General features: G+C 36.2%; 3 protein-coding genes across 5 annotated transcripts in view; 2 read left to right on the top strand and 1 right to left on the bottom strand.

The window, feature by feature from the left end:
• Positions 1–11,912, top strand: part of LOC124633166 (semaphorin-1A) — a 78,824-nt gene extending 66,912 nt beyond the window's left edge. For all 3 annotated transcript variants that reach the window (XM_047168323.1, XM_047168314.1, XM_047168305.1), the window contains 10 exons: positions 1,792–1,932; positions 2,851–2,947; positions 3,242–3,293; positions 7,110–7,362; positions 7,493–7,686; positions 7,805–7,946; positions 8,033–8,714; positions 8,801–9,126; positions 9,260–9,449; positions 9,877–11,912. In XM_047168323.1, the coding sequence (XP_047024279.1) occupies positions 1,845–1,932; positions 2,851–2,947; positions 3,242–3,293; positions 7,110–7,362; positions 7,493–7,686; positions 7,805–7,946; positions 8,033–8,714; positions 8,801–9,126; positions 9,260–9,449; positions 9,877–10,090 (2,238 nt within the window). In that variant the 5' untranslated portion in view covers positions 1,792–1,844 and the 3' untranslated portion in view covers positions 10,091–11,912. The remainder of the gene's footprint in view (positions 1–1,791; positions 1,933–2,850; positions 2,948–3,241; positions 3,294–7,109; positions 7,363–7,492; positions 7,687–7,804; positions 7,947–8,032; positions 8,715–8,800; positions 9,127–9,259; positions 9,450–9,876) is intronic.
• A 1,259-nt stretch (positions 11,913–13,171) lies between these two features.
• Positions 13,172–14,711, bottom strand: LOC124630625 (protein ALP1-like). The gene is made up of 2 exons (XM_047164590.1): positions 14,353–14,711; positions 13,172–14,141 (listed from the first exon to the last, which is right to left on the bottom strand). The coding sequence occupies exons 1-2, from the start codon at positions 14,644–14,646 to the stop codon at positions 13,266–13,268; spliced, it is 1,170 nt and encodes a 389-aa protein (XP_047020546.1). The 5' UTR covers positions 14,647–14,711; the 3' UTR covers positions 13,172–13,265.
• Positions 14,712–14,992: 281 nt separating this feature from the next.
• Positions 14,993–16,514, top strand: LOC124634138 (methyltransferase-like 26). The gene is made up of 2 exons (XM_047169565.1): positions 14,993–15,314; positions 15,808–16,514. The coding sequence occupies exons 1-2, from the start codon at positions 15,274–15,276 to the stop codon at positions 16,454–16,456; spliced, it is 690 nt and encodes a 229-aa protein (XP_047025521.1). The 5' UTR covers positions 14,993–15,273; the 3' UTR covers positions 16,457–16,514.
• Positions 16,515–24,437: the final 7,923 nt, after the last annotated feature.

Genomic DNA, 24,437 nt, shown 5'->3' with positions numbered 1-24,437 from the left:
TACTCTCAAGCCTATACACATGTTTTATTATTGTCATTCATTAATTTTATGATAAACGTGATTCAAACCTGTTGCTATGTTAATCACAATCTTTGCAATTTCATGTTCATTTTATATTCGAAACCATTTTTTTAATTGAGAGACCAAAAAATTATAGTTTTTAATAAATGCATTATAATATAACCGACCAGATATAATTTGAAAATGACTTAGGTACGATAGAACTACAGGTGCAGTTAAAAACAATCGAGTTTAATAATGTCTTTATAAAATGTAAGCAATTTAGACATTTTTTGCCTATTTTGGTTATGTAAATGTTATGGACCATGTGATTAATTCGGGCATTATTTATAATGCCCGAGCATTATGAATAATGTCTAGCTTTATCGGGCCAAGTAATTAATAACTATCTTAATTTCATTATTTATCACATTGCACGGGCATTATTATATTGCTATATGATAGTTGGGCAAATTGATAATAAAGCTATATTTTATGCGGTGCGAGGGTGGCAGTTGTTCTAATAAATAAATCCTGTTACTTGCTACATATTTTATGATTATTGTTTTAAATTATATGTTCTATTTTAATGGGAAATTATAAGTCTAGCCACAAAGTTATTAATTGGACAATTGTCATCTAATTTACTAACTCGGCCTCGTTTTTCTTGATTTCATTTTTCTTGGCTCCTTTTTTTTATGGTAGAATTTAATTTGGATTCGAAACATTGTATTAAAATCTGAACTTAGTGACGATAACGAATCGCTGCAAAACCGACTCCACGTAGTCTTGTCTGCCCTACCCCTAGAGTGCAATTCAAAACCGCGTAGGCGCGGAGGGGCGAGGCGGCCTGCGAGCTGAGGCGCAGGTAGTTGAAGCGCTCGCCGCCGGCCAGCAAGCCGAAGCTGCGGTGGTGAGCGTGAAAACAATCTGCGACAATAAGCTCGCATGGGACCGCCGGAGCCCCGCAGCGCCGGAGCCGTGACAGAAGCCATGCTTGCTGCATGTTGCATGCTTACTTCCATGCTTTGTCAATTGATATGGGATGTGTTCTATTTTAAACGTACTGAGTAAAAAAATTAGAAGCTAAATAAATATATTTTATGATGTCATTTAATAGTATTTCAGAAGTTTACTTTAGTTTAGCATGCTACTTTAATTGTGGCTGACTTAGTAATTTAGAAGGCAACATACATGTTTGGGGGCGAGTAATGATATTAAAAAGAAGCCTGTTTAAATAGCACCCTATTTTAATTATATTTTCTATGTGACTTTTATTTAGAGAAGCTAAATAATAAAAGTTAATTATGCCAAATAATGAGTTCGATCACTTAAACTTTAGTTTATTTTGTTTTATAATAATAAGTCATTTGTATAAAACAAAGATACGTTGTAAATTTTTGGTTTTAAATTTAATTATATTTTATGTTATATTTTTAATATGACTTTCCTTAACTTTTAAATGCAAAAACTAGTGGATTTTTAAGGCAGAAGTCCTTCATAATTAATCCAAATCATGAGGCTGATTATTTAAGTGGTTTAATATTTAGTTTATTTTAAGTTAAATGTCAATAACAATAAAAAAAATGAAATTAAATATGTTTGTATTACTTTGCCCAAAAGGTCACGGGCAATATGTATAGTGCCCGGTCAATTTGATTATTTGAATAATTATTATCAAATTGCACTCTCATATTGGGCATTATTCATAATGACCGGGCATTATGTATACTGCCCAATTTATCACTTGGTCCATAACATAAATAACGTTTAATTAATCTGTTGTTTCAGGGTGCCCGAAGTGCGGAAAGATGGCGCGCATAGAAAGGAGATATTAAGTTAAGATGGCCGTCGCGCGCGCGGTCCTTGTCCTCCTAGCGTCCACGGCTCAAGCCTGGATGCCGGACGCTAACGCACGCATACATATCAAAGGTAACGGAAAAACACAAGTTTATATATGTTAATTATTAAAACTAATATATTCAAGTTAACAAATAAAAGTTTTCACTTCATAGGCAAACTTGTCGGAAGGCTACTTTTGACCACTGTGCGTATGACACTCATAAGAACAAAAAGAAAACTGAACGTAGTCAACCTACTTATAGAGACAGCTATTTTTATAAGAAACTCGAGCAATTCTTTGAAACGCCGGAGTTGGTACAGAACTTATTGGCTGCAAATGTTATTGCAGAATCCTGAGGACAAAAGTAGATATTTTCGATGATTTGAAATAAAATAAAAATAGCCATACTATGTATTAGAAATAATATTGACTCCTTATTGTGGGAGTGCTGAAATTGTTCATAATAGAGCTATGTATGGCTACTTATTTTTTAATTAACATCCTGTTACATGGCAGGTGCAAGAAACTTCTTGGGATTTCGGCGTATTGTAGTGACATGTGAGAATTTCCCAACCAATTGTTATGAAATCGCAAACGCTCATTGTTGTTTAATCGCTTTACAATGGGAACATTGTTCGTTTGATCTGCACAAAAAAAGATTCAATATGCACATTCATATCCACACAAAAACGTGTAAAGATTTCTATTTCTTAGAGAAATATATATTTTTTATGTCTAGTACAAATAATATGTAATCTGAATAAATTAGATTACCTACTGGAAATAGTTTTATGAAAAATATAATATTCATCAAGGCAATTTGCCTTCACACGTAACAACAGTATTTGGGAGGGAAAACTGAATTGTGCGAGGGATATTTCTGAATAATTCAATAGCTTTAGAAACAACCGCTATCCTACACCGTCGTGTGTTTCTTTCTTATAGATCAGTGTAGCATGTTTTGATTTTTAACATACCTTTACTAACGCTTTTTTCTTTTGTTTCAGGCGATGAAACTTCAGAACAATTTTTGGGCAACGCGACGGCGCCTGACCACTTCCGTATTTTAGACAAAGATGACTTCTCCATTATAGTTGGCGGCAGGTAAATTAGCACTTTAATTTACATATGTATAGGTATTGAAGCAACTATTATACAGATAATTTTACTACTCCATTCACATGGACCTAAATGATCATATTATGTAAATTAAAGGCGATAAGCAATTGCCAAAGAAGGCACATTACGAAATACTAAGTGCCATGGTATTATTTAATCAGGTTCGACCGTTCTCAGTACGAACCTGTTTGGTTGTCATAATTTATTTATAACCTGACATATAATATTTTGTACACCTATTTAAGGCTTGACTATAACAACGCGTTTTTATATTTACAGGAACACGGTGTACAATCTCAGTCTCTACGATCTCTCAGAAAATGTAGAACAGGTAAATATCCAATTTTTTTTTGACAGTCTTTGATCAAATGATTACTGAAAACCTCTGTCGTTAATGAATAGGTATTAGCAAAACTAGTAGCGTCTATAAATCGTTTTACAAAAAGCTTTATCGTGCACTTAATTCGGTCGCCTTGATAAGGTATATCATCAAAAGTAACCAGATAGTCCAGATTGATATGAACGTTGATTTCGCCAAGTAGAGCTGGCAGCCGCCGGTCACTGAACGAACAACTAACGAAAACCTTAATAGGTATCGCACTCCACTACAGGTTTATGTATCTAATCTTGCGCAAACAACTTCAGTACATTGGTACTGCACTCACTGTTTATTCTTAGTTACGTTACGCGTTTACCCATTTCGCGCGCCACTGTTTATTTTCTAAATCGTAAGAGATTTTATTTACCGTAATACATCGCAGTTGCTTAGGTACATTTAACAAAGCAATTTATTTTTAAGTCAAGCAGTGAATCACAGGATTACGTATTTTATATCACGCAACTTATTTTGACAGTGGCGGATTTACCAATAGGCCAAGTAGGCCAGTGCCTAGGGCGGCAGATTTAGAGGGGCGGCAAATTTAGCAAATTTTTATTTTTTATCAGATTTTTTTTAATAATTATACGTGTACACAATCCATATTGTCTGTCACCATTAACTGATTGTTAAGATGTTTTATTTCAATAGAAATTGTTTCTATTGTTTTTAAACTGTTAAGTGTAAAAAAAAATATTTAACAAAAACAATGTTTACTGACCACTGATTATTTTGTCTGTGTTCATATAGTGAAGGTATTTTTAAGTCATGCCTTTCCCCACTTTATGATTATTACATGCTGCTACCCCGACGCAAAAAGAGGGGTGTTATAAGTTTGACGTGTCTGTCTGTGGCATTACAGCAACCGTACGAATGAACCGATTTCAATTTAGTTTTTTTTTGTATTACAGGTGTTTTACGGGCGAGTGTTCTTAGACATGTCTGATGAAAATCGATTGAGCCGTTTAAAACTTACAGAGGTTTTACGCTTTAAAGTCGGGGGCTTTAAAGCGTAAAACCTCCGTTTTGTTTTGCCTGTCGAATAAACTTGTTAGGCAGTATTGTAGCGTGGGGGGGGGGGTCACATGGCAAATGCCCCGGGACGCACGATTTAGGGGGCGGCAAAATTAAACCATATTTTTTACTTAAAATAGATAATTCAGAATTTCAGAAAAAGGCGCCCGCTTTGGTCATGTCCTGTCAATTTTCGGGTTCACCCTTTGCATCCCCAAAAAAATTCGCGCTCGCTGCGCTCGCGGCTCCATGTCAAATTTCTGGATTTATCGTTCTTTAATTGTTGAGGCACTCAATTCCGAAAAAAAAAATTTTCGCGCATGTCCCTTATGGCTTTTTGTTCAGTTTGGCTTTTTATGATATGTTTACTTCATAATAACTCTAAGGAAAAAATCGCGCTCCCTTCGCTCGCGGCTACTTATACACTTGCACTTAATTTCTGTGCATATCTTATTTTTTGACTTTGCTTTGTTTTACAGTGGTTTTAATTTATTTCGTGTCCTTAGGCCTTAGACTACAATATTTTCGCGCTCGCTTCACTCGCGCTCCTTATACATATATGGAATGTGTCTTCTACGTAGACTATCAATATCTTTTACTAAATTTAAACATTGTTATAGTACATTATATTGGTAATTATTATAGTAACATTTAAGTTCGTTAGTTTGGGTTACTCATAAACTTTTCTAAGCACTTTGATATACATATTAATCACAATATTTCAATACATAGGGGCCACTTAGGTAATGAATGCACAAGGGCTACACAAGCTTAAGCTACATAAGAGACGCCTTTGGCTCCAATTATTTTTTCAGACCATAAACTATACAAATTTCGCGCTCGCTTCGCTCGCGCCTATTTACATTTACTTGTTTCCTCTATCATCGCGCCAGCGAGCGCACTAAAATATAAATCAAAATCTGTTCAGTTTACCTATCGGTTGTAGTGGTATTGTTAATGATAATTGTTAACCTGAAAACCAGATTCCCACAACCTTTTAAGGGCTGCATGTGCCAATACATAATTGTACCCAAAACTTGGGGGCGCCAAAATTGCCTCCTGCCCCGGGTGGAGGATAGCCACGCTACGCCACTGTTGTTAGGTCAACATTAAACTCTTCAGTGCATAGCGGGTTGCAAAAATAATCTAGCAACTGACAGAAATATCATTAAGTTTACAATCATACTAATAACGGGATTAAACTAACGTATTGAATTCCAAAAGTCAGTAGGGGCGGCAAAAATTGAATGGCCTACTAGCGGCAAATTTGCAAATCCGCCACTGTATTTTGATTATCCTTGTTTGTATAAACTACATCTTATAAAACATAAGTTAATTCTAATATTTCACAAAAACGTCATAGAAAACACCGGGTAATATCTTAATTTTTATTTATATCCTGCTAAGTCGACACCCTTAGGCCTACACAATTGTATTTTTAATGAAGCGTGCTAAGTATCAAGCTAAATATTTATATGATTTACTTTAAAAAAATATCAGCTGATATACCCCATGTTTTAGACCGATTGACGGCACCACACGGTGTGAGAAATAAAAATACGAAACAACATGGACGGACGCAGGGCGAGAGATTGTTTGGCATGGAGCCAGAAATTACTAACGTTTCAGTCATGAAAAACCGTCCTGTGTTTATAGCCACGATTTTATGACGGCACATCAGACAACCGTTCAATGCCCTTTTGGTGATAAATAAAATTAGGAACATAGTAACACAAAGATAGCACATCGCTTAATTTGTTTGCCTACACATCTGTGTCAGATTTCTACTTCCAATCGTCTGGGTCGGATAACTAAAAGCTTTCCACACGCATACTGTAGCTTTCTGAAGAGTTTTGTATTTCAAATCGTGTCTGTCTATCTGCAGAAAATTCAATACATTAATTGGCATTCCGTGACAGCCTATACGCAACATACGTCGAAAATAATAACTTGTACATAAATTACAAAGGCTTGTGGGCTATTTTTAAACAAAAAAACATGCTTGCACCCAGAGGTTCGATGATGGTCGGTGTTTAAATTACTCGTCACATATTAGAGTTGGCCGGTGTGGTGATGCGTTGAATTATTCACGGCCAGCGGCGCAGGGCGGCCACTCCGCCTCGACCGAATACTAATCATATCTACCTATACGATTACTTTCCTTCAACCCGGACAATTTATCTTTTTGTACGCCTCTATATTTTTTCTGCTACCTTAGCATATACACTTATAACCAAAGCAGAACATTTATTTTGGAAAAAATCCTCAGCAATACTGCTATTGCTATAAGAATATGGACTTCAGTGACAGCGCAAATGATATCAGTATTGCTATCTTGCACGAAGATAACTGCATGCTTAAGCGATAACATCATTTCTATGTAGATTGCAGTGCATTTTGTTTATTTATAGTAGTTTATAGTTTTTGATTTATCCAGTCGGTTAGTAAAATAATTTTGTTGTATTAATAAAGAGAATTAAAACGGTCGGTCTCAAAACCCACCAGACGGTCGGTATTGTACATAAATAGAGCAGACACGACGCGTTTGCCCGTCGGCGTCGACATCTTTGAAATGTTAAAACACGACTCCAGCCAAACTGATTCCAATCCAGCGAGGAATAACCGGGAATTTGCTGGTTAGGTCACCCAAATAGATCGAAACATAGCGTCTGTTTAGAAATTAAGCGGGTACTTTTTTAAATATTTACATATGGTTAATCAATAACGTATCTTTTATGAAAGTGCATTTGTCCACAGCGGTTGGAGTGGCAATCAACAGACGCACACAGGGAGCTTTGCCAATTAAAGGGCAAGTCTGCTGACGAATGTCAGAATTATCCAAGAGTAGCGGCGCGGTCGCACGGGCGGCTGCTAGTCTGTGGCACCAATGCATTCAAACCGTTATGTCGGCGGTACGCGAGGCACCCACCTAACCATCACCTAGAAGAAATCGACGGCTCAGGCCGTTGTCCTTATGATCCACAACATAACTCTACTGCAATCTTTGTCGGTAAGCAAATTTTTGCAATTATGTGTTACTTAACTCATGTCTGAAATTATGCAATACCTACTTAGAAGCAATCAAGATAAATAATAGAAGGTTATTTGCAAATTGTGAAAAATGTTGTCGTTAATTTCAGATGGTCAATTGTATACGGCAACGGCAGCCGACTTTTCGGGAACCGATCCTCTGATTTATCGCGAACCTGTCCGAACTGAACGCTCGGATCTACGATTACTCAATGATCCTTCGTTTGTGGGAGCTGTGGCTTCTACCAGCCATGTTTACTTTTTCTACCGTGAAACTGCTGTTGAATTTATGAACTGCGGAAAGGTCAGTGTTATTTTTATAGTCTAGCATTCATGGCATGATAATTTATATTTTTGTTACTACATACTTATGTATAATATTTAGGTATATTATTCATATTTATATTATTCTCCGTCTACAGGCAGTGTACTCGAGAGTAGCAAGGATCTGCCTAAACGATAAAGGAGGTCCCCACACGTTTAGCGACCGATGGACTTCTTTTTTGAAAACCCGTCTAAATTGTTCCATGCCCGGAGAGTACCCGTTTTATTTCGATGAAATCCGTAAGTTTTGGGAGCCATATTTCTCGTATTCGTCTTTTTACCTACTGTATAAAATACATTTTATTAAAATGTCATTTATTTTACAGAGGCAACTACTGAGCTAATAAACGGCATGTATGGCAAAAGCAGTAGCAAAAACGATATAATTTATGCAGTATTCACTACACCACAAAATGCAATTGGAGGATCAGCCGTTTGCGCTTTTGCCATGAGGGATATTATAGACGCTTTTGAAGGATCATTTAAAGGACAAGAAAGTATGAATTCTAACTGGCTTCCACTGGAAAAAGAAAAAATACCGGAGAATAGACCAGGATCCTGTGTAGAAGACAGCAGAACTCTGTCAGATTCGGCGGTCAATTTTATAAAAACTCACCCGCTGATGGATAAAGCTGTTCCATCATTCTTAGCGCGGCCAGTTCTCATTAGAGTTAGTTTACAATATAGATTTTCGTCTATCGCGGTGCATCCCCAAGTGCAAGCGATGAATGGAAACAAGTATGACGTCATGTACATCGGTACGGATGACGGGAGAGTTATTAAAGCTGTAAATGTAGCAGCAAACGAAGGCGACTTCGATGCCAGTGTAGATGAATATAGTAGGAACCCTGTTCGAACAGCTGTGATTTCAGAAGTGCAAGTATTACCTCAAGGAGTGCCTATCAAACAAATGCATGTTGCATTAACTACAGAAAAGTTAATCGTTGCTTCTGGCGACATTATAAAAGCAGTAACTCTGTCTCATTGTGGAAACGTGCTATCGTGCAGGTAAAAACTATAACTATAACATAAATTTAATGAGATTAGATATTTTAATTTAACTGGAAAACTAATAAATTTTATTTCGCTTTCAGGGATTGTGTAGCACTGCAAGATCCACACTGTGCATGGGATTCCAAGCAGCAAGTATGTTCTTGGGTTGGAAACAGGCAATTTCCTAATCCTGAGAGGTTTCTACAGAATGTAGAACATGGAAAGACTGATATATGTAATAAGTTGCCAGCGCTCTTGCCGGGAGATAGACATAGCAATAGAAATCCAGGCACTAAGAAACCGACGCAATCGGAATCGGAAATGCGTCAAAAAACTGATGACATTCAAAACGAAATATTAATAGAAGTCGTGGAGACTAATGTCTTGTCGGAAGACAAAACTACTCATAACAACAATCACGAGACAGGTGAGGATAAACACAATATATTATGCTTCGAACAATTGAATTATACAATTACTTAAAGCAAACAATTATATAATTATAATTTATTACGCAATTATATATTGTATTTATTTAATGTATCGATTTATTTTCGCAGATTTGCTGACTGTAGAGGCCGCTGACGGCAACATTTACAGTGCACAAGCTTTGCTCACCGCCGTCGTAGCGTCCTGCCTCGTCACGCTAATGGTCGGATTCGTTATTGGCTATCTTTTCTCACGGCGATTTCGACACCCGTTTTTTACCGATACCTCACCCTTCAATGAACAACACAATCATTTGAACAGGTAAATATTATGCAAATATCCGTTAACTGTTATTAAATAAAACTTCGTGTGAAATTTGAATGATATCGAAGTACGTTAGCGCAATTGACATTCTAGTTTTCCTTTACAGGCGAGTTTTTATGATTTCCAGAAGTGAATCATAGTTATAATTCGCAAATGGTCGCTGAAAGTTTTTGCCACATTAAAGCCCTCGCACTAGTTATTGTTTTGATTGACCTTGTACAGATACGACATGCTTAGTCACAAATCGTTTTTGCACTACACATGTAACATATCTACATACATATCAAACTTAATGAGAAACATGCTAATGATATAAACACATTAGCAAATCACTGTGCAATAATACATACAAAGATTTCTTACAGTAGGTCTTTAAGAAACGGCTATAACGTTTGTGTTACGTTAACTAAACTATCTGTTTCAGATTAAGCCCGCTGGAAACGCCATTGAATGCTAACACTGCGTACATGCCTCGATCGAAAAATGTAAACATGGTGGCGAATGTGTGTCCGAAACAGGACAACTTGCACATGGAGCTCGGCAAGGAACGCACGCTAGACCTACGAAACTCTACCGAATCCCTAGACAAGGATCTCAAGTGCGGCACTTTACAAAAGGTTAAAAAGACTTATATTTGAAAATTACCTAAACAAACCGTGTATGGATCCATTGAAAAGTGATTGAGACGATAGTATCGCGTCGCGTGTGCCAAGTCTTCCGAAAACGTTCGGTACGACAGTGTTAATGTGATCGACTATGATTTGTGTAAAAATGTCTCGTGTCCTGTCTGTGTACAGTTATTTCTTATTGTTAATGTTGTTATTTACTCATGTAAAGAACGGTGAATATTGCATTTAAGAAATGAGATATCAGAATGACTGTAAACATTTAGTGAGTTTGTGTAACTAAATCTATTATCAGAATTATGTAAATGTTGTTTTTAGATGAAATCATATAATGATATCGATAACTTATAAATGAAAAAGGATCGTTACGTCTATCATAAATATGAAAGGACAACAACAAATCAGACTGATAGGACTCATTTATTATACACCGATTGTAAATATTCGTAGTTAATGTTTAGTTAGGAACAGTTTTTGTCACATTCCATAATCCTAATTATGTAGGAGATAATATCAAGGTGCAGCTATAATTGTAAATATAATTACGTAAATAATGTATATAGCGTTGTATTGTTACTAGTATCTATCGCCAAACAGGCTCAAGGAGATCGAGCTTGACATGGTCAGCTCATGAGTTAAGAGAAATTACATTGATATTTCAAATGTAATTAATATTATTGAATAGCAGTTGACTTAGTATGTATTTTAATTTCGTTAGGCACATTCATTTGCAGAAATATCGTACACTAGCTTATTTACATTTTTTTCATAAATGCGTCCTTTTGTATGATGAAACACATCCCGAGGGTGTCCATTAGCCAAGTTCGCTGTTTTATATTACTAATGACCCCTTATCGTCGTGTCCGTGGAACCAGTTGCTACCTACCGGACTGACGATGATTACAGCTATATATTACGACTGTATAATGGCTGACTTATGTTATTTACAAGAGGACATATTCTTTAATATCGATCGACTTCTTTAGATCGATAGTTAATTTAACAACCGCAAAATAGTGTTACGAGTTGTAGTAAAATAATGGAGTTCTAAATTTCTGTTACAATATTTAAAGTCATAATATAATTATTATAGCATATATTGCTGTGCTAAGTGCATAGTGCCTTGTAGGTTGCCAATTTAGTGCCTAATGTTATGTAGGATACATCGGGACAAAGAAAATTATTTATTTATTTGTAAATGTAATATATTATAAAACAGGCTTATTTCGGTCTCAATTGTAATGTGTGTACCTACTAATGTCAACCAAATGAGCTTGACTAGCGTAGCCTATGCAGATTTGTGTTTATATATATGACGGACTTACTTTAATAGCACTTTTTATCTATAAATTTGACCTACAGTATTGATGTGGATTAAAATACTTATTAGGCTGAAATAACCACCAGACATCTAAAAATGAGCTAGTATTCCCACCGTGAAACAATCAAAGTCTCTTTATGTTAAGCAAAAATTAAAAACTATCTATTTCTGTACATACAAGTAAATAAGCAGTAGAGGGTATGAATATACTAAGTGATTTATCTATGTATGTATAAAAAAGTGAGTAAGTAACCCAAAATGTTTCCTTTGAAAATGATATTTTAGTGGGTATTATATTAGATTTAATAATGAGGTCATAGATTTCTTGATCATTTATGTTAATAAATGCTCATGTTGAATAATATCAAATACATATATACCTACTGTAATGTCATCAATATTCATAATAACTCACTCAAAAATATGTTTTATTTATATTTTTTATATCATAATGCTGGCAATTATATAAATTTCAGTACTAGAAGAGAAAATATAAGAATTAAAGCATTTAAAGTGGTTTTATTTCAAATTCATAATAACCTAGTCAGTAATAGGAATAGTACATAATTATGTAAATATTTATGTAAATAATTATGTAATAATTATCTACATAATTATGTAAACGATGAATAGTACATAATACAGCCTTTTTATCGTCCCACTGCTGGGCTGCGGCCTCCTCTCACATGGAGAAGGATTGAGCATTGATCACCACGCTTGCTCAATGCGGGTTGGTGATTTCAGACTTTATAGTCCAGGTTTCTTCAAGATGTTTTCCTTCACCTTTATATCAGCCATTGGTGTCTAAGATATACTTAGAAAGTACATACAAACTTAGAAAAGTTGCATAATTATAATTATTAATAAATAAAGACTCATTGATTTCTGACACTTACGCGAATATTAGACATTTAAATAAAACTACTTTTACGGATTTTATCGCGATTATTTAATCCCGACGTTTCGGATCCTTTACAGCATCCATGGTCACGGGCAGACTAAGGTGTTGGTCGTCTTGATATATTAGTTACAAACAGCTACCCTACATTTTGTTGATTATTATTGACAATCCGATTCACGCAAAACGAGCTCACTGTATCCATAGGTCGAACAGTTGTAGGCTTGGATTTTGATTTAATAGTTTCTATGATGGGATTCCAAGCAGGTGGTATGCACCAGCCATCTTCTCTATTGAAATTTGGATGTTTTTTAATTTCAATAGCCTCGCGAATCATCCTAGACAATCAACAAGATGCGGGTGTATACAAGCTTGAATGTGATTGTGGTCTCTCTTACATAGGCCAAACTAAAAGAAGCATAGGGACCCGCGTAAAAGAACACATCGCCGATGTCAAACACCGCCGTTCCAGACAGTCAGCAGTTTGTGAACACACACTAGACAAGGCCCAGCATTACATCAGATTTGATAAACCACAAGTCCTTGCAAGAGAAAACCGATTCCTACCTAGGATGATTCGCGAGGCTATTGAAATTAAAAAACATCCAAATTTCAATAGAGAAGATGGCTGGTGCATACCACCTGCTTGGAATCCCATCATAGAAACTATTAAATCAAAATCCAAGCCTACAACTGCTCGACCTATGGATACAGTGAGCTTGTTTTGCGTGAATCGGATTGTCAATAATAATCAACAAAATGTAGGGTAGCTGTTTGTAACTAATATATCAAGACGACCAACACCTTAGTCTGCCCGTGACCATGGATGCTGTAAAGGATCCGAAACGTCGGGATTAAATAATATTAATATAACGCGATAAAATCCGTAAAAGTAGTTTTATTTAAATAAAGACTCCTTAGAAATAGGTCTAAACATTCATGGTTTTTTCTCACAAACCATAACAATCTCAAATGTCTTCCTTATCAATATAATTGATGTAGTTACATAAAAACTGTCTCTTCTCTAAAGCAGTTTGAACAATGCTAGTGTTGATAGTGACTCCATCATCACAGGCTACTGCCTCCTCCTTAACTTCCGAGCATCCCTCATGCATCAATATAAAGTTATGAAGAATACATGCCACAGTTATAAGCAAGTGCACAGACTCAAGCTTCACAATATCAATATGGTTTAATTTCCTGAATCTTTCCTTCATTAACTCAAATGCATGACCAATATAGCTGCGAGTCTTCCAATGAATCTCATTAAACTTCATCTCTTCGCTTGTTAATAACTCTTCACTTGTAAATGGAGTAATTAAGTTTTTCCTTAGTCTATATTCAGAGTCTCCCAAAATATGATTCTCAAATTCAACAAAATTCTTAAGCTCATGTGCTAAAGCACTTTCTTTGAAAACTCTATGTTTTCTTGTTTTTCCTATTTCACCAATATGAATGTCTAGGAATATGAGAGATTCATCACAAACAGCTTGTAGGAGAATGATTTCAGGTTTATCTTTTTTATTTCTCTTAGATCCTACTTTAAAACGGCATGCATCAATAAATCCCACACAGTTAGGGAACTTGAATCTGCTATTCACCTTTATTCTAGTAATATGCTGTTCCTCCACTGATGGCCAGCTAATGAATCTGTATCTATGTTCAGTAAGGAGGGTAGCTATCTCATGGAATATGTTGCTCACTGAAGATTTGTGCATACCAAATAATTTACCTATTTCATTATAAGAACTATCACTCACCATTAACCACAGAAACACATGAACTTTCTTATCCAGGGAGATATTTCCAGGTTTCACATAGTTCTTCAGAAAGTTTATAAGAGTCTGAAAATAAAGTTTTGTATAAAATAAATTGTGTTTCAACAGGTGTCTTATACAGGGAGATTACAAAGAAGATATTTACTAAAAAAATATTCAACAGGTAGATCAAATCAATATAAAAAGTGCAATAATTTTCACTGTGCATCCAAGTTAGGTACATAATATAACAAGAACATTAACGCTATGTAGATTTATAACAATAGTAAATCGGCACCTGAACTGTACTCCTCTTCATTTTAAATCTCACAGCGTAATCGTCATCAGTGAAATTACGTACTGAATCTTCATAAAATCCTTTCATACGCCGAGTAACAGGAACGACTCCGGGATTTTCAACCCTTACAGATGTATAATCAAACTCCTTCTCAAAAGCCGTGCTGAACTTGTTCATGTTTTCGTTGTTTTCGCTAACTATATTAGCTACTGCTACAACCAATCTTTCCATAGTGGAGGCATTGTCATTATCTAAGAACATGCCCATTATGAATTCTTTTTGAAAATTATTCATGTTTAGATTCTTATCGTCAAAATTGTTTTGTTTATTTTTTGCTTGAACTCGAAGCGAGTACTGTCAAAGCCCAAAGCTCAAACGAAAAAATGTCACAATTGTCTGTCAATTATCATGATTCGTTCCTTTACATGCATAAGTAATACGAAAATCAAAATGAGCAAGCTGGGATTCAGTCTTAATTTTAAACTTAGTAACTGAATAATAGTTGAATTTTTATTGAGACTTCAGACAATATAATTACTTATCATTCTCAGCTCATAAAAACATACAAAACAAAAAATATGTCTTTAACCCCACGGACCACTTCAATAAACTGTAATGTCAAAATGTCAACTATTTGACACAAGAAACTCCTAAAAACAGATGATTTTCCGTCTTCCTCCTTCGCCTCTCTGTCTGGGAATTCGACCGGCTTCGGGCTTAGAAACCGTAGAAATAGCTGAATTAAAAAGTCTTTGAAAAATCCTAAATAGAGATCGCATCAATCGCATCGTCACTAATTAAGGTTTTTATTGAAGAGTACTTGTTGGTGAGCGAAAGTTATACAGTAGGTTCACCTGCTAATCAGACAAAATTTATTTATTAAGATTTCTGCTGTGTAAAAAAGTAAAAAAGCCAGCATCAATGGCTAAAGATGTGGCTTCCTACATTTCCGGAGATGATACGTATGTATGGTTTCTTATGCTCTACAAAACTGAGAATTATCTACAAAAAAAGAAGCGTTTTAAGTACTTTTTAAAAATCCAAATAAATCACTAAAAGGCCTTTAAGAGAAAGAGTATTAATTAAAATGTTGATTAAATTAAATTATATTGATAATATAATCATGATTTTCCATACGCTTTTAATATGAAATCTCATTTGTACCAGTTTATTTTTTTTCGAAAATTCAGGAAATTAAACTTTAGTTACATTCCCGAATGTTTTATTGTGATTGCTGATTTTTTTGTTGTAATAGACTAGACTAATAGTTGTGATCAATCTGTTAGCCACTTCTGCTCTATTGGCTTCTTGGCCCTTCAAAATGATAATCAACAACAGTTACATAAATCATAGGTTTCTCAAAAACAACTTATATTCAACGGAATATGGAGATGCAAGGTTCAAATGATCACAGATAAGTTGCATCAAATATAAGCAGTAACCTTTCTTTTTCAGTCACAATCACAATAATCAGAAATTAATATATCCAGCTGCTACAAGGAACCAAGACCCAATACTACAAGTTTTAAAAAGATTTCTCATCTGTGATGTTGATAGTATTGAAGATGAAGAGAGCCCATTATTCTTGGAGATAGCAGCAGGCTCCGGACAGCATTTAGCTTATTTTGCACCCCACTTCCCTGGAGTTAGATTTCAGCCAACTGAAGTGGATGATAGCTTGCTTGGCAGTATATCTTATTATGCTGAAAACTGCCCAACCAAAAATATAATGCCTCCAAAACTTATTGACATCTGTCAAAAATTATCATCTTATGGTTTTGAGGAAAACAGTATAGACTACTTGTATAATGCTAACATGATTCACATTAGTCCATATGCATGCACTGTTGGATTATTTGAAAATGCAGGAAATTATTTGAAACCCGATGCTTTGATGATTACTTATGGGCCATACAGCAAAGATGGTGTTATCACACCAGAGAGCAATATTCAATTTGATGCTTCACTCAGGGCACGTAATGCAGACTGGGGCTTAAGAGACATCACAGATCTAATTAAATTAGCTGACAAAAATAATTTGTCTCTGATGGATACTGTAGAAATGCCAGCTAACAACAAAACATTAATATGGAAAAAGAACTAACTGGTGTGTTCATGATACTGCCTGTATGTATTCCGTAAATAAAGTAGACTGTATACAATCCTAGCTATATTTATTTTAAATTTCTTGTTATGAACCTGCTATTCCCAGAGTCAGAACAATGTTGTCTTCTTATCACGTGAGGTGGTGAGGTTACATGCATACACCCCTTACATGTTTGTGTACTACTATTTAATTTTACTCTTATATAAAGTCGCTTTGTACTCCCCTTACGTTAACTTACGTTCATTCTTATATAGTCAATTACCTCCATATGTATTCTCCCAATAAATAAACTTCCTGTCCTAAGTACCTGAATGTAAGGGATGTGAATATACACATACGTTTACCGCCCCTGATTCGATGGAACTACATCTAGCATATAAAGCAATATTCTTGCTTAGCTGAAAAAACTGATCCCCGTAGTTCTGTGCAGATATATATTTTTAATTTCGCTTTTGGCTCCTAATTAATGCAAATGTTTCCTCTTCCGAATATAATGACCATCCATGCTCGAATAATTTGAAAAATATAACCCGCTCTATGGCGCAGTAGGGTAAAAACTTTGATTATATAAATGTCTAGATGGAGCGTCAAGTGCGCGCAAGCGATTTTACGGGTAGAAGCTGGTAGCATTATTTACGTCGACGCGCAGGTTTTATGCACACAAACGCGCATAAAATTTTTGCCTCATTTTCTTTGGGCCAGGCCACAACAGTGCGTTGCGGCGTCGCATCGCAAAAATCAACGACGCATATCATATTAATCGCATAGCTGTGCAATGTTGTTTTTGCGATGCGACGCCGCAACGCACTGTTGTGGCCTGGCCCTTTGTTGTGATTGTTGGGCAACGCTGCGTATTTACAGAGTGTACATAGCCAAAACGCATCCATAGGAAACTGCTCGCTGATATTTTGTAATGCTGTTTTTTAATTTGTGATTTCAAAGTATACACGAATTTTGCGTACTGCTCGCGTATAATCCGTAGCTTAGACGTGCACATGCATCTTTCCAATTTATACACGGTCAAATTTAACTATACAAAATTTATATTAGGTAAAGCATTAAATAAAAATGGCTTTGAATCTGAGTTTGTTTATTAAAAATGCTAATTAAACAAAAATGTATGTTGCCTTCTAAATTATTAAGTCAGCCACAATTAACGAGCATCTAAATAATACTATCTTACCCACTATAGTTATCTTCTAAGTAAACCACTCTAAATACAACTCAGCATGATGGTTATTTTTTAGCATCTTTTGTAGCAGGCATTCTAACAGTAAACTTCTAAAATACTATTAAATGACATCATAAAATATATTTAATTAGCTTCTATTTTTTTAACTCAGTACGTTTAAAATGTAAGCAAGCAACATGCAGCAAGCATAGCTTCTGTCACGGCTCCGGTGCTGCGGGGCTCCGGCGGTCCCATGCGAGCTTATCGTCGCAGATGGTTTTCACGCTCACCAGCCTCAGCCGCGTCGGCGGGCGTTAAAACTACCTGCGCTTCAGCTCGCAGGTCGCCTCGCCCCTCCGCGCCTACGCGGTTTTGAATTGCACTCTAGGGGTAAGGCAGACAAGACTACGTGGAGTCGGTTTTGCAGCGATTCGTTTTCGTCACTTACTTCAATTTTTAATACAATGTTTTTTAATTGAACGAGCATTATTAATATTTAAATTAACATTAAATGCTAGGTCGTGTAATCAAAATGGCGAACATGCAACTGCTCGCGAATAGATTGGAATCGTAAAGTTTTTCGCGCCTATTCCAATGTATATGTCACCGTAAGATTACAAACATCGTTAGATTACAATCTATCTTGAGAGATTGTAAACTGTCGAATTATTGTAAACCGTAACATCTGATTGCAATTTAACGCATTATTTTTCGCTTTATTATAATCTATCGATGAGAAATTGTCAAATTGTCAACTGTCCGAAAGCTCTCCCTGATTGGTCAGTCTTTTTGTAAGATCGAGAGCGATGTAGAGCGGTCAAATTGTCAACTGGCGTAGAATGGAATGCATCTTGCGCGCTGATTGGTAGAACGTCAAAAAAGACAATGTTCATTGCTACTCCCGGTGTCACAGCTCTTTGACGTGCAAAAATAAGTGACGGTTTAATTTTTATAAAATCAAAAATTGTACTTAATTTTTAAGACTCAAATTACACACAACTAAAAATTGTATTAAAAATTGAAGTTAGTGACGAAAACGAATCGCTGCAAAACCGACTCCACGTAGTCTTGTCTGCCCTACCCCTAGAGTGCAATTCAAAACCGCGTAGGCGCGGAGGGGCGAGGTGGCCTGCGAGCTGAGGCGCAGGTAGTTTCAGCGCTCGCCGCCGCGGCTGAGGCTGGCCGGCTCTGCCGGCCAGCAAGCCGAAGCTGCGGTGGTGAGCGTGAAAACCATCTGCGACGATAAGCTCGCATGGGACCGCCGGAGCCCCGCAGCGCCGGAGCCGTGACAGAAGTTATGCTTGCTGCATGTTGCATGCTTACTTCCATGCTGGGTCAATTAATATGGGATGTGTTATATTTTAAACAAAAAACTCAGTAGGTACGAGTAAAAAAATTAGAAGGTAAATAAATATTTTTATGATGTCATTTAATAGTATTTAAGAAGTTTACTGTTAGAATGCATGCTACAAATTTAGATGCAAAAAAATAACCACCATGCTGAGTTGTATTTAGAGTGGAAGATAACTCGTGGCTAAGATAGTATTATTTAGATGCTCGACGCTTTATTAATTGTGGCTGACTTAGTAATTTAGAAGGCAACATACATTTTTGGGGGCGAATAATGATATTAAAAAGAAGCCTGTTTAATTAGCACCCCTTTTATTTTATTTTTAAATATTAGTTTGTATTTGAAGACAAAATACCTAACTGTATTTTTATAAGAGTTATTTTTATATAAATTTAATACTTGAAGAATTTTTGAAGAGCATTTATTTTATTTAACTGACACCTCTATTTCATTCCTAACTCTACGGGAACTCCATGGGAACAGAACGGCTGGTCGTGATTGGTCGATCTTACAAAAAGACTGACCAATCAGAGAGAGCTTTCGGACAGTTGACAATTTGACAATTTCTCATCGATAGATTATAATATAGCGAAAAATAATGCGTTAAATTGCAATCAGATGTTACGGTTCACAATAATTCGACAGTTTGCAATCTCTCGAGATAGATTGTAATCTAACGATGTTTGTAATCTTACGGTAACATATATACTGTAAATACGCGGCAACGCTCCATCTACACATTCATATAATCATACTTGAGAAGTTGGTTCATTACCATCTATACATATAATAAATCTGTAAAAAAACTTTGTACATTGAATATAATAAAAAAATAATAATTGAGTGGGATTTAGAAACAGTAATAGAGCACAAATCCAAAAAAAAAATTCTGTCTGTATGTCTGTTTGTTTGTACACGCTAATCTTCGGAACTACTGGACGGATTTCAATGATTTTTTCTTTGTTGTATCGGTATAAAGTCTGGGCAACATATAGGCTATAATTTATCTTCGAAACTTGAAGACCTGGTGCAGAACTGCAACAGATCAACAAAACTATAAGAGATACAAAAATGGTGCCATAGCAAAAATTGTTCCACGTGATGAGCATTTTTGGCTGAGAGAATAAATTTGAAGATCTGGAACACCTGATGTGGAACCCCAAGAGCCCAGCTACACTGTAGCATATACGAGTATGACGTTTTAGCAAAAGTTGTTCAATCTGATAAGCACTCTCTGTTGACATATAAAAAATGAAGATCTAAAACACCTGATGTGGAACCCCAAGAGCCCAGCTACTCTGTAGCATATACGGGTATGACGTTTTAGCAAAAGTTGTTCAATCTGATAAGCACTCTCTGTTGACTTATAAAAATGGAAGATCTAAAACACCTGATGTAGAACTCCAGAAGCCCAGCTAGACTATAGCATATAATATAAAGGTATGACGTTTTAGCAAAAGTTGTTCAATCTGATGAGCACTCTCTGTTGACTTACAAAAATCGAAGATCTAAAACATCTGAAGTTGAACTCCAAGTGCCCTACTACACTTGAAATGACGTTTTAGCAAAAGTTGTTCGATCTGATGTATATTTTCTGTTGACTTATGAGAATCGAAGATCAGAAACATCTGATGTGGAAATGAAAGCTATCTCTAATTTCACTGTATAATCATACGTAAGGCTGCCTTTTAAGTTCTGTCGTTTGCTAACTTCGCGCGATTATTAAAAAAATATATATATGCCACTTTTATCTTCCTGTATTTAGAATTTTAAAACAAAAGAATGTTTTTAAATTGGTCGAATAGTTTTATTGTATCGTCCATTCAAACGTGGCAGGTCGGTTGTAAAAATGGAAATGTCTAAGGAAAATTTGCGTGCGATAATTTTCTAGAATTTTAAAAAGGGGTTGTCGCGACTTTAGTGCTTTGAAGAGATTAGTTCTGTATTTAATAATGTAGCACCATGCCTTAGGACCGTAGAAAGCAAATATTTAGGATTTCAATGTGGCCACTCTAGCCTCAGTGACAAGCCACGTGAAGGTCGCCCAAAAAACGCCATGACAGAAGATAATATCGACGTCGTGCGGCAGCTAATTCTCGCAGACCGATATGTAACATACTGTGAAATAGAGGCATCCATGGGCATTTCAGGGACCACTATCCAAAAAATTCTGCACGAAGAACTTGGCGTAAAAAAGTTGATCTCTCGTTGAATACCCCATTTGCTTAGCGACGACCAACAAACAGCCCGAGTAAGTTGGTGTCGCAAAACTCCGCAGCGATTTAACGGAGGAGAGTCAAAGCATGTCTATGATATAGTCAGGGGTGACGAGTCTTGGATATATGCTTGCGATCCATATTCCAAGCAGCAGTCAACTGTCTGGGTCTTCCAAGACGAGCCAAAACCGACCGGAGTCATTCCTTCAAGAATCACTTTAAAAAAAAATGGTTGCCTCGTTTGTGGCAAAGGGTGGCCACCTCGCCACTATTGTACTAGAATATTGCAAAACGGTTACCGCTGACTAGTATACCACTATTTGTTGGCCACAAGTCATCACCATATTAGAAAAAAAAATTCAAGACGTCGAATGATCCTGCACCATGACAGTGTAAGTTCGCACACCGCCCGCCAAACAAATACGTTTTCGAATTCCAAAAATGTTGAAATTTTGGATTATCCACCTGACAGGCCTTACTTAAGCACTAACTATTTTATTACATTCCCCAAAATTAAGCAAATTCTTCGTGGTCTACCTTTCAGCACACCTGAAGAAGCTGTTGACGCTTGCAAATAGGCCGTTTTGACTACCCCTACTTTGGAATGGAATAAATATTTCAAAAACTTGTTTGAACGTATGCAAAAGTACATGAAATATCCCTAAGTATTCTTAAAAAAACAATAAACAGTAATAAACTATTGGATTGTCTATACTTATTTCAAACGACACAACTTAAAAGGCAGCCCTCGTACAATAAGCTGGAAGTACCTCCAAGCGGTGAAGGCGGTAATAGTTTAGGACAGACTTTCAATGGTGATGCTATATCATCGTCAATTTTACTCTTTTACTACAAAACTTTATAGAATGAATGTTCGAGTTTTAATGCTATTTGAGTGTTGTATTCTTTTCCATTTATCTTCGTGACAGGGTAGCCTACTCAGTACCGCGGGGGGCGAGGGGGCAGTCAGCTAAATTTTAATTGATCAGGTATCTTCTTCACAATAAAACTATTACCATGGCTAGAAAGAGGTCGAATCTTTTCCAATGTTCCTAGGGAGAGAATCATAAGATCCCAACGCAATCCTCCATCCAATCCCTACTATGTTAAGGTCGGCTTCGATGCAACCAGTGTTTTACAAGAAACGACTGCCTATCTGACCTCCACAACCCGGTTACCCGCTCAACCCAATAATACCTCTTGGTAAAACTGGTCACACTTACTGGCTTCTGACTGCCCATAACGACTGCCAAGGATGTTCATTGACAGCCGGGACACACTATACTCTATCCACGGAAGCAAGAGCTAAAAGGTAAACAAAGAATGACACTATTTCAAGATGGCGGTATAACCCGACCGATAACAAAACGTCACATTTTTGTGTAAAATGTTCGCAGTATCTGTGATTTTGTCATCGGTCGGGTTATACCGCCATCTTGAAAAAGTGTCATTCTTTGTTTACCTTTTAGCTCTTGCTTCCGTGGATAGAGTATAGCAATGACAGCTCCTCCAAAAACCGGTCATTGATTGGTGTCCAAAATATTCTTAGAAAGTACATACAAACTAAGAAAAGTTGCATTGGCAAGTACTTGCCAGACCTGGAATCGCAGTCACACACTCATACTTGAGAGATTGGTTCTCTAAACACTAGGTCACCACTACTTTGTTATTTAAGGGTCCGTTCAGAAAAACCACTTAAATGCGGACTAATTAGAATCACTACTTTTATCCCTATGGTCAAGCCTATTGCGCTTTAGTTCTTAGCGTTTTGTTTAGTCTCCTGTGCTTTTGCTGTTGACGTACAAAAGTTAAATGTATGGAACGTTTCGAATGATTTTGCGTATCCCGTTGTTTTCCCGTCAACGGGCCCTTGAAATTCAACATCAGACGATTCAGATCTTTGATGTTGCTGACCCCGTAGTCGCTGGCACAAGGGACAGGATCCGCGTACGAAGTCGCGGGCAGAAGCTAGTAGACATAATATTAGTAAACAGGACTGCGCATATAAACCCAAAAAATGAGCCGAGTGAAACAGTAAGTACGGAGGCTGTCTGTCCCTTTCTAATAGGGTGACTATGAGATTAAGCTATGTGAGACAAATCCGAATTTGCTAAGATTATTAAACACAGATTGGTATTGAAGTTTTAACTTACGCAGTTTGTGACCTTAAGATACTTATAAAGGCTTTTAATAATTAGCGGGAATTAGCAGTATAAAAGCAGGAAGATTCGAAGTGAAGACTGTTTTTTTTGTATTTCTACTTCATATATAGACTGCTGAGCCATTTATGTCACCTTTCTTCATTTTTTGGGAAGCTATAACAATAGTACAACAGTTTTAAAATCCATCACCCATATTTTCACTCATTACAAGAATTCATGGGCTCCCTAGTTGTTAGGTTTACGAAAATGTAGCTAACCTGTGGAACGATATATTGCAACCACCATAGGATTCACTTTTACAAGTATAAATGCAACACTTTTTCACCATTTAAATAGTTTAAATTGATTTAATACAAAAAATATAAACAAAATTTTAAATGCTGATTATGCGCCAAGAATGTTCAGGGTTACCGCTAGAAAAAAAAAAAAAAAATTATGTTGTTTATGTTTTAAGAATAATAATTTATATAAATAATTTATTCGTATAAAATGCGATTTTTATTAATTTGTTGACTTACAATTGTTAAAATAAGATAAAAATATATGTGATTCAATTGTTTTTTTGGGAAGACAAAACTCATTTCATCATCACAACATTTTTTTATGCTGGCAAGGTGTTAGAAAGAGACAAACGGCCTCCGTTCTAACTATCCCTCTCGGCTCGGATTTGCTTCTGTGTACTATGCAACAAATTTAGTACCTTATTGCGTTGGAATAGAGTTCAATTTCGTAAATATATATTTCGAGCGTGCGCAATCTTAGGACTGCGCATATAAACCCAAAAAACGAGCCGAGTGAAACAGTTAGTACGGAGGCTGTCTGTCCCTTTCTAATAGGGTGACTATGAGATTAAGCTATGTGAGACAAATCCGAATTTGCTAAGATTATTAAACACAGATTGGTATTGAAGTTTTAACTTACGCAGTTTGTGACCTTAAGATACTTATAAAGGCTTTTAATAATTAGCGGGAATTAGCAGTATAAAAGCAGGAAGATTCGAAGTGAAGACTGTTTTTTTTGTATTTCTACTTCATATATAGACTGCTGAGCCATTTATGTCACCTTTCTTCATTTTTTG

The sequence above is a fragment of the Helicoverpa zea genome, chromosome 1 (assembly GCF_022581195.2).
Source record: "Helicoverpa zea isolate HzStark_Cry1AcR chromosome 1, ilHelZeax1.1, whole genome shotgun sequence".
In the NCBI taxonomy this organism is placed as follows: Eukaryota; Metazoa; Arthropoda; class Insecta; order Lepidoptera; family Noctuidae; genus Helicoverpa; species Helicoverpa zea.
Note: the sequence above shows the minus strand (reverse complement) of the source record. Positions and strands in the feature narration are given on the sequence as shown.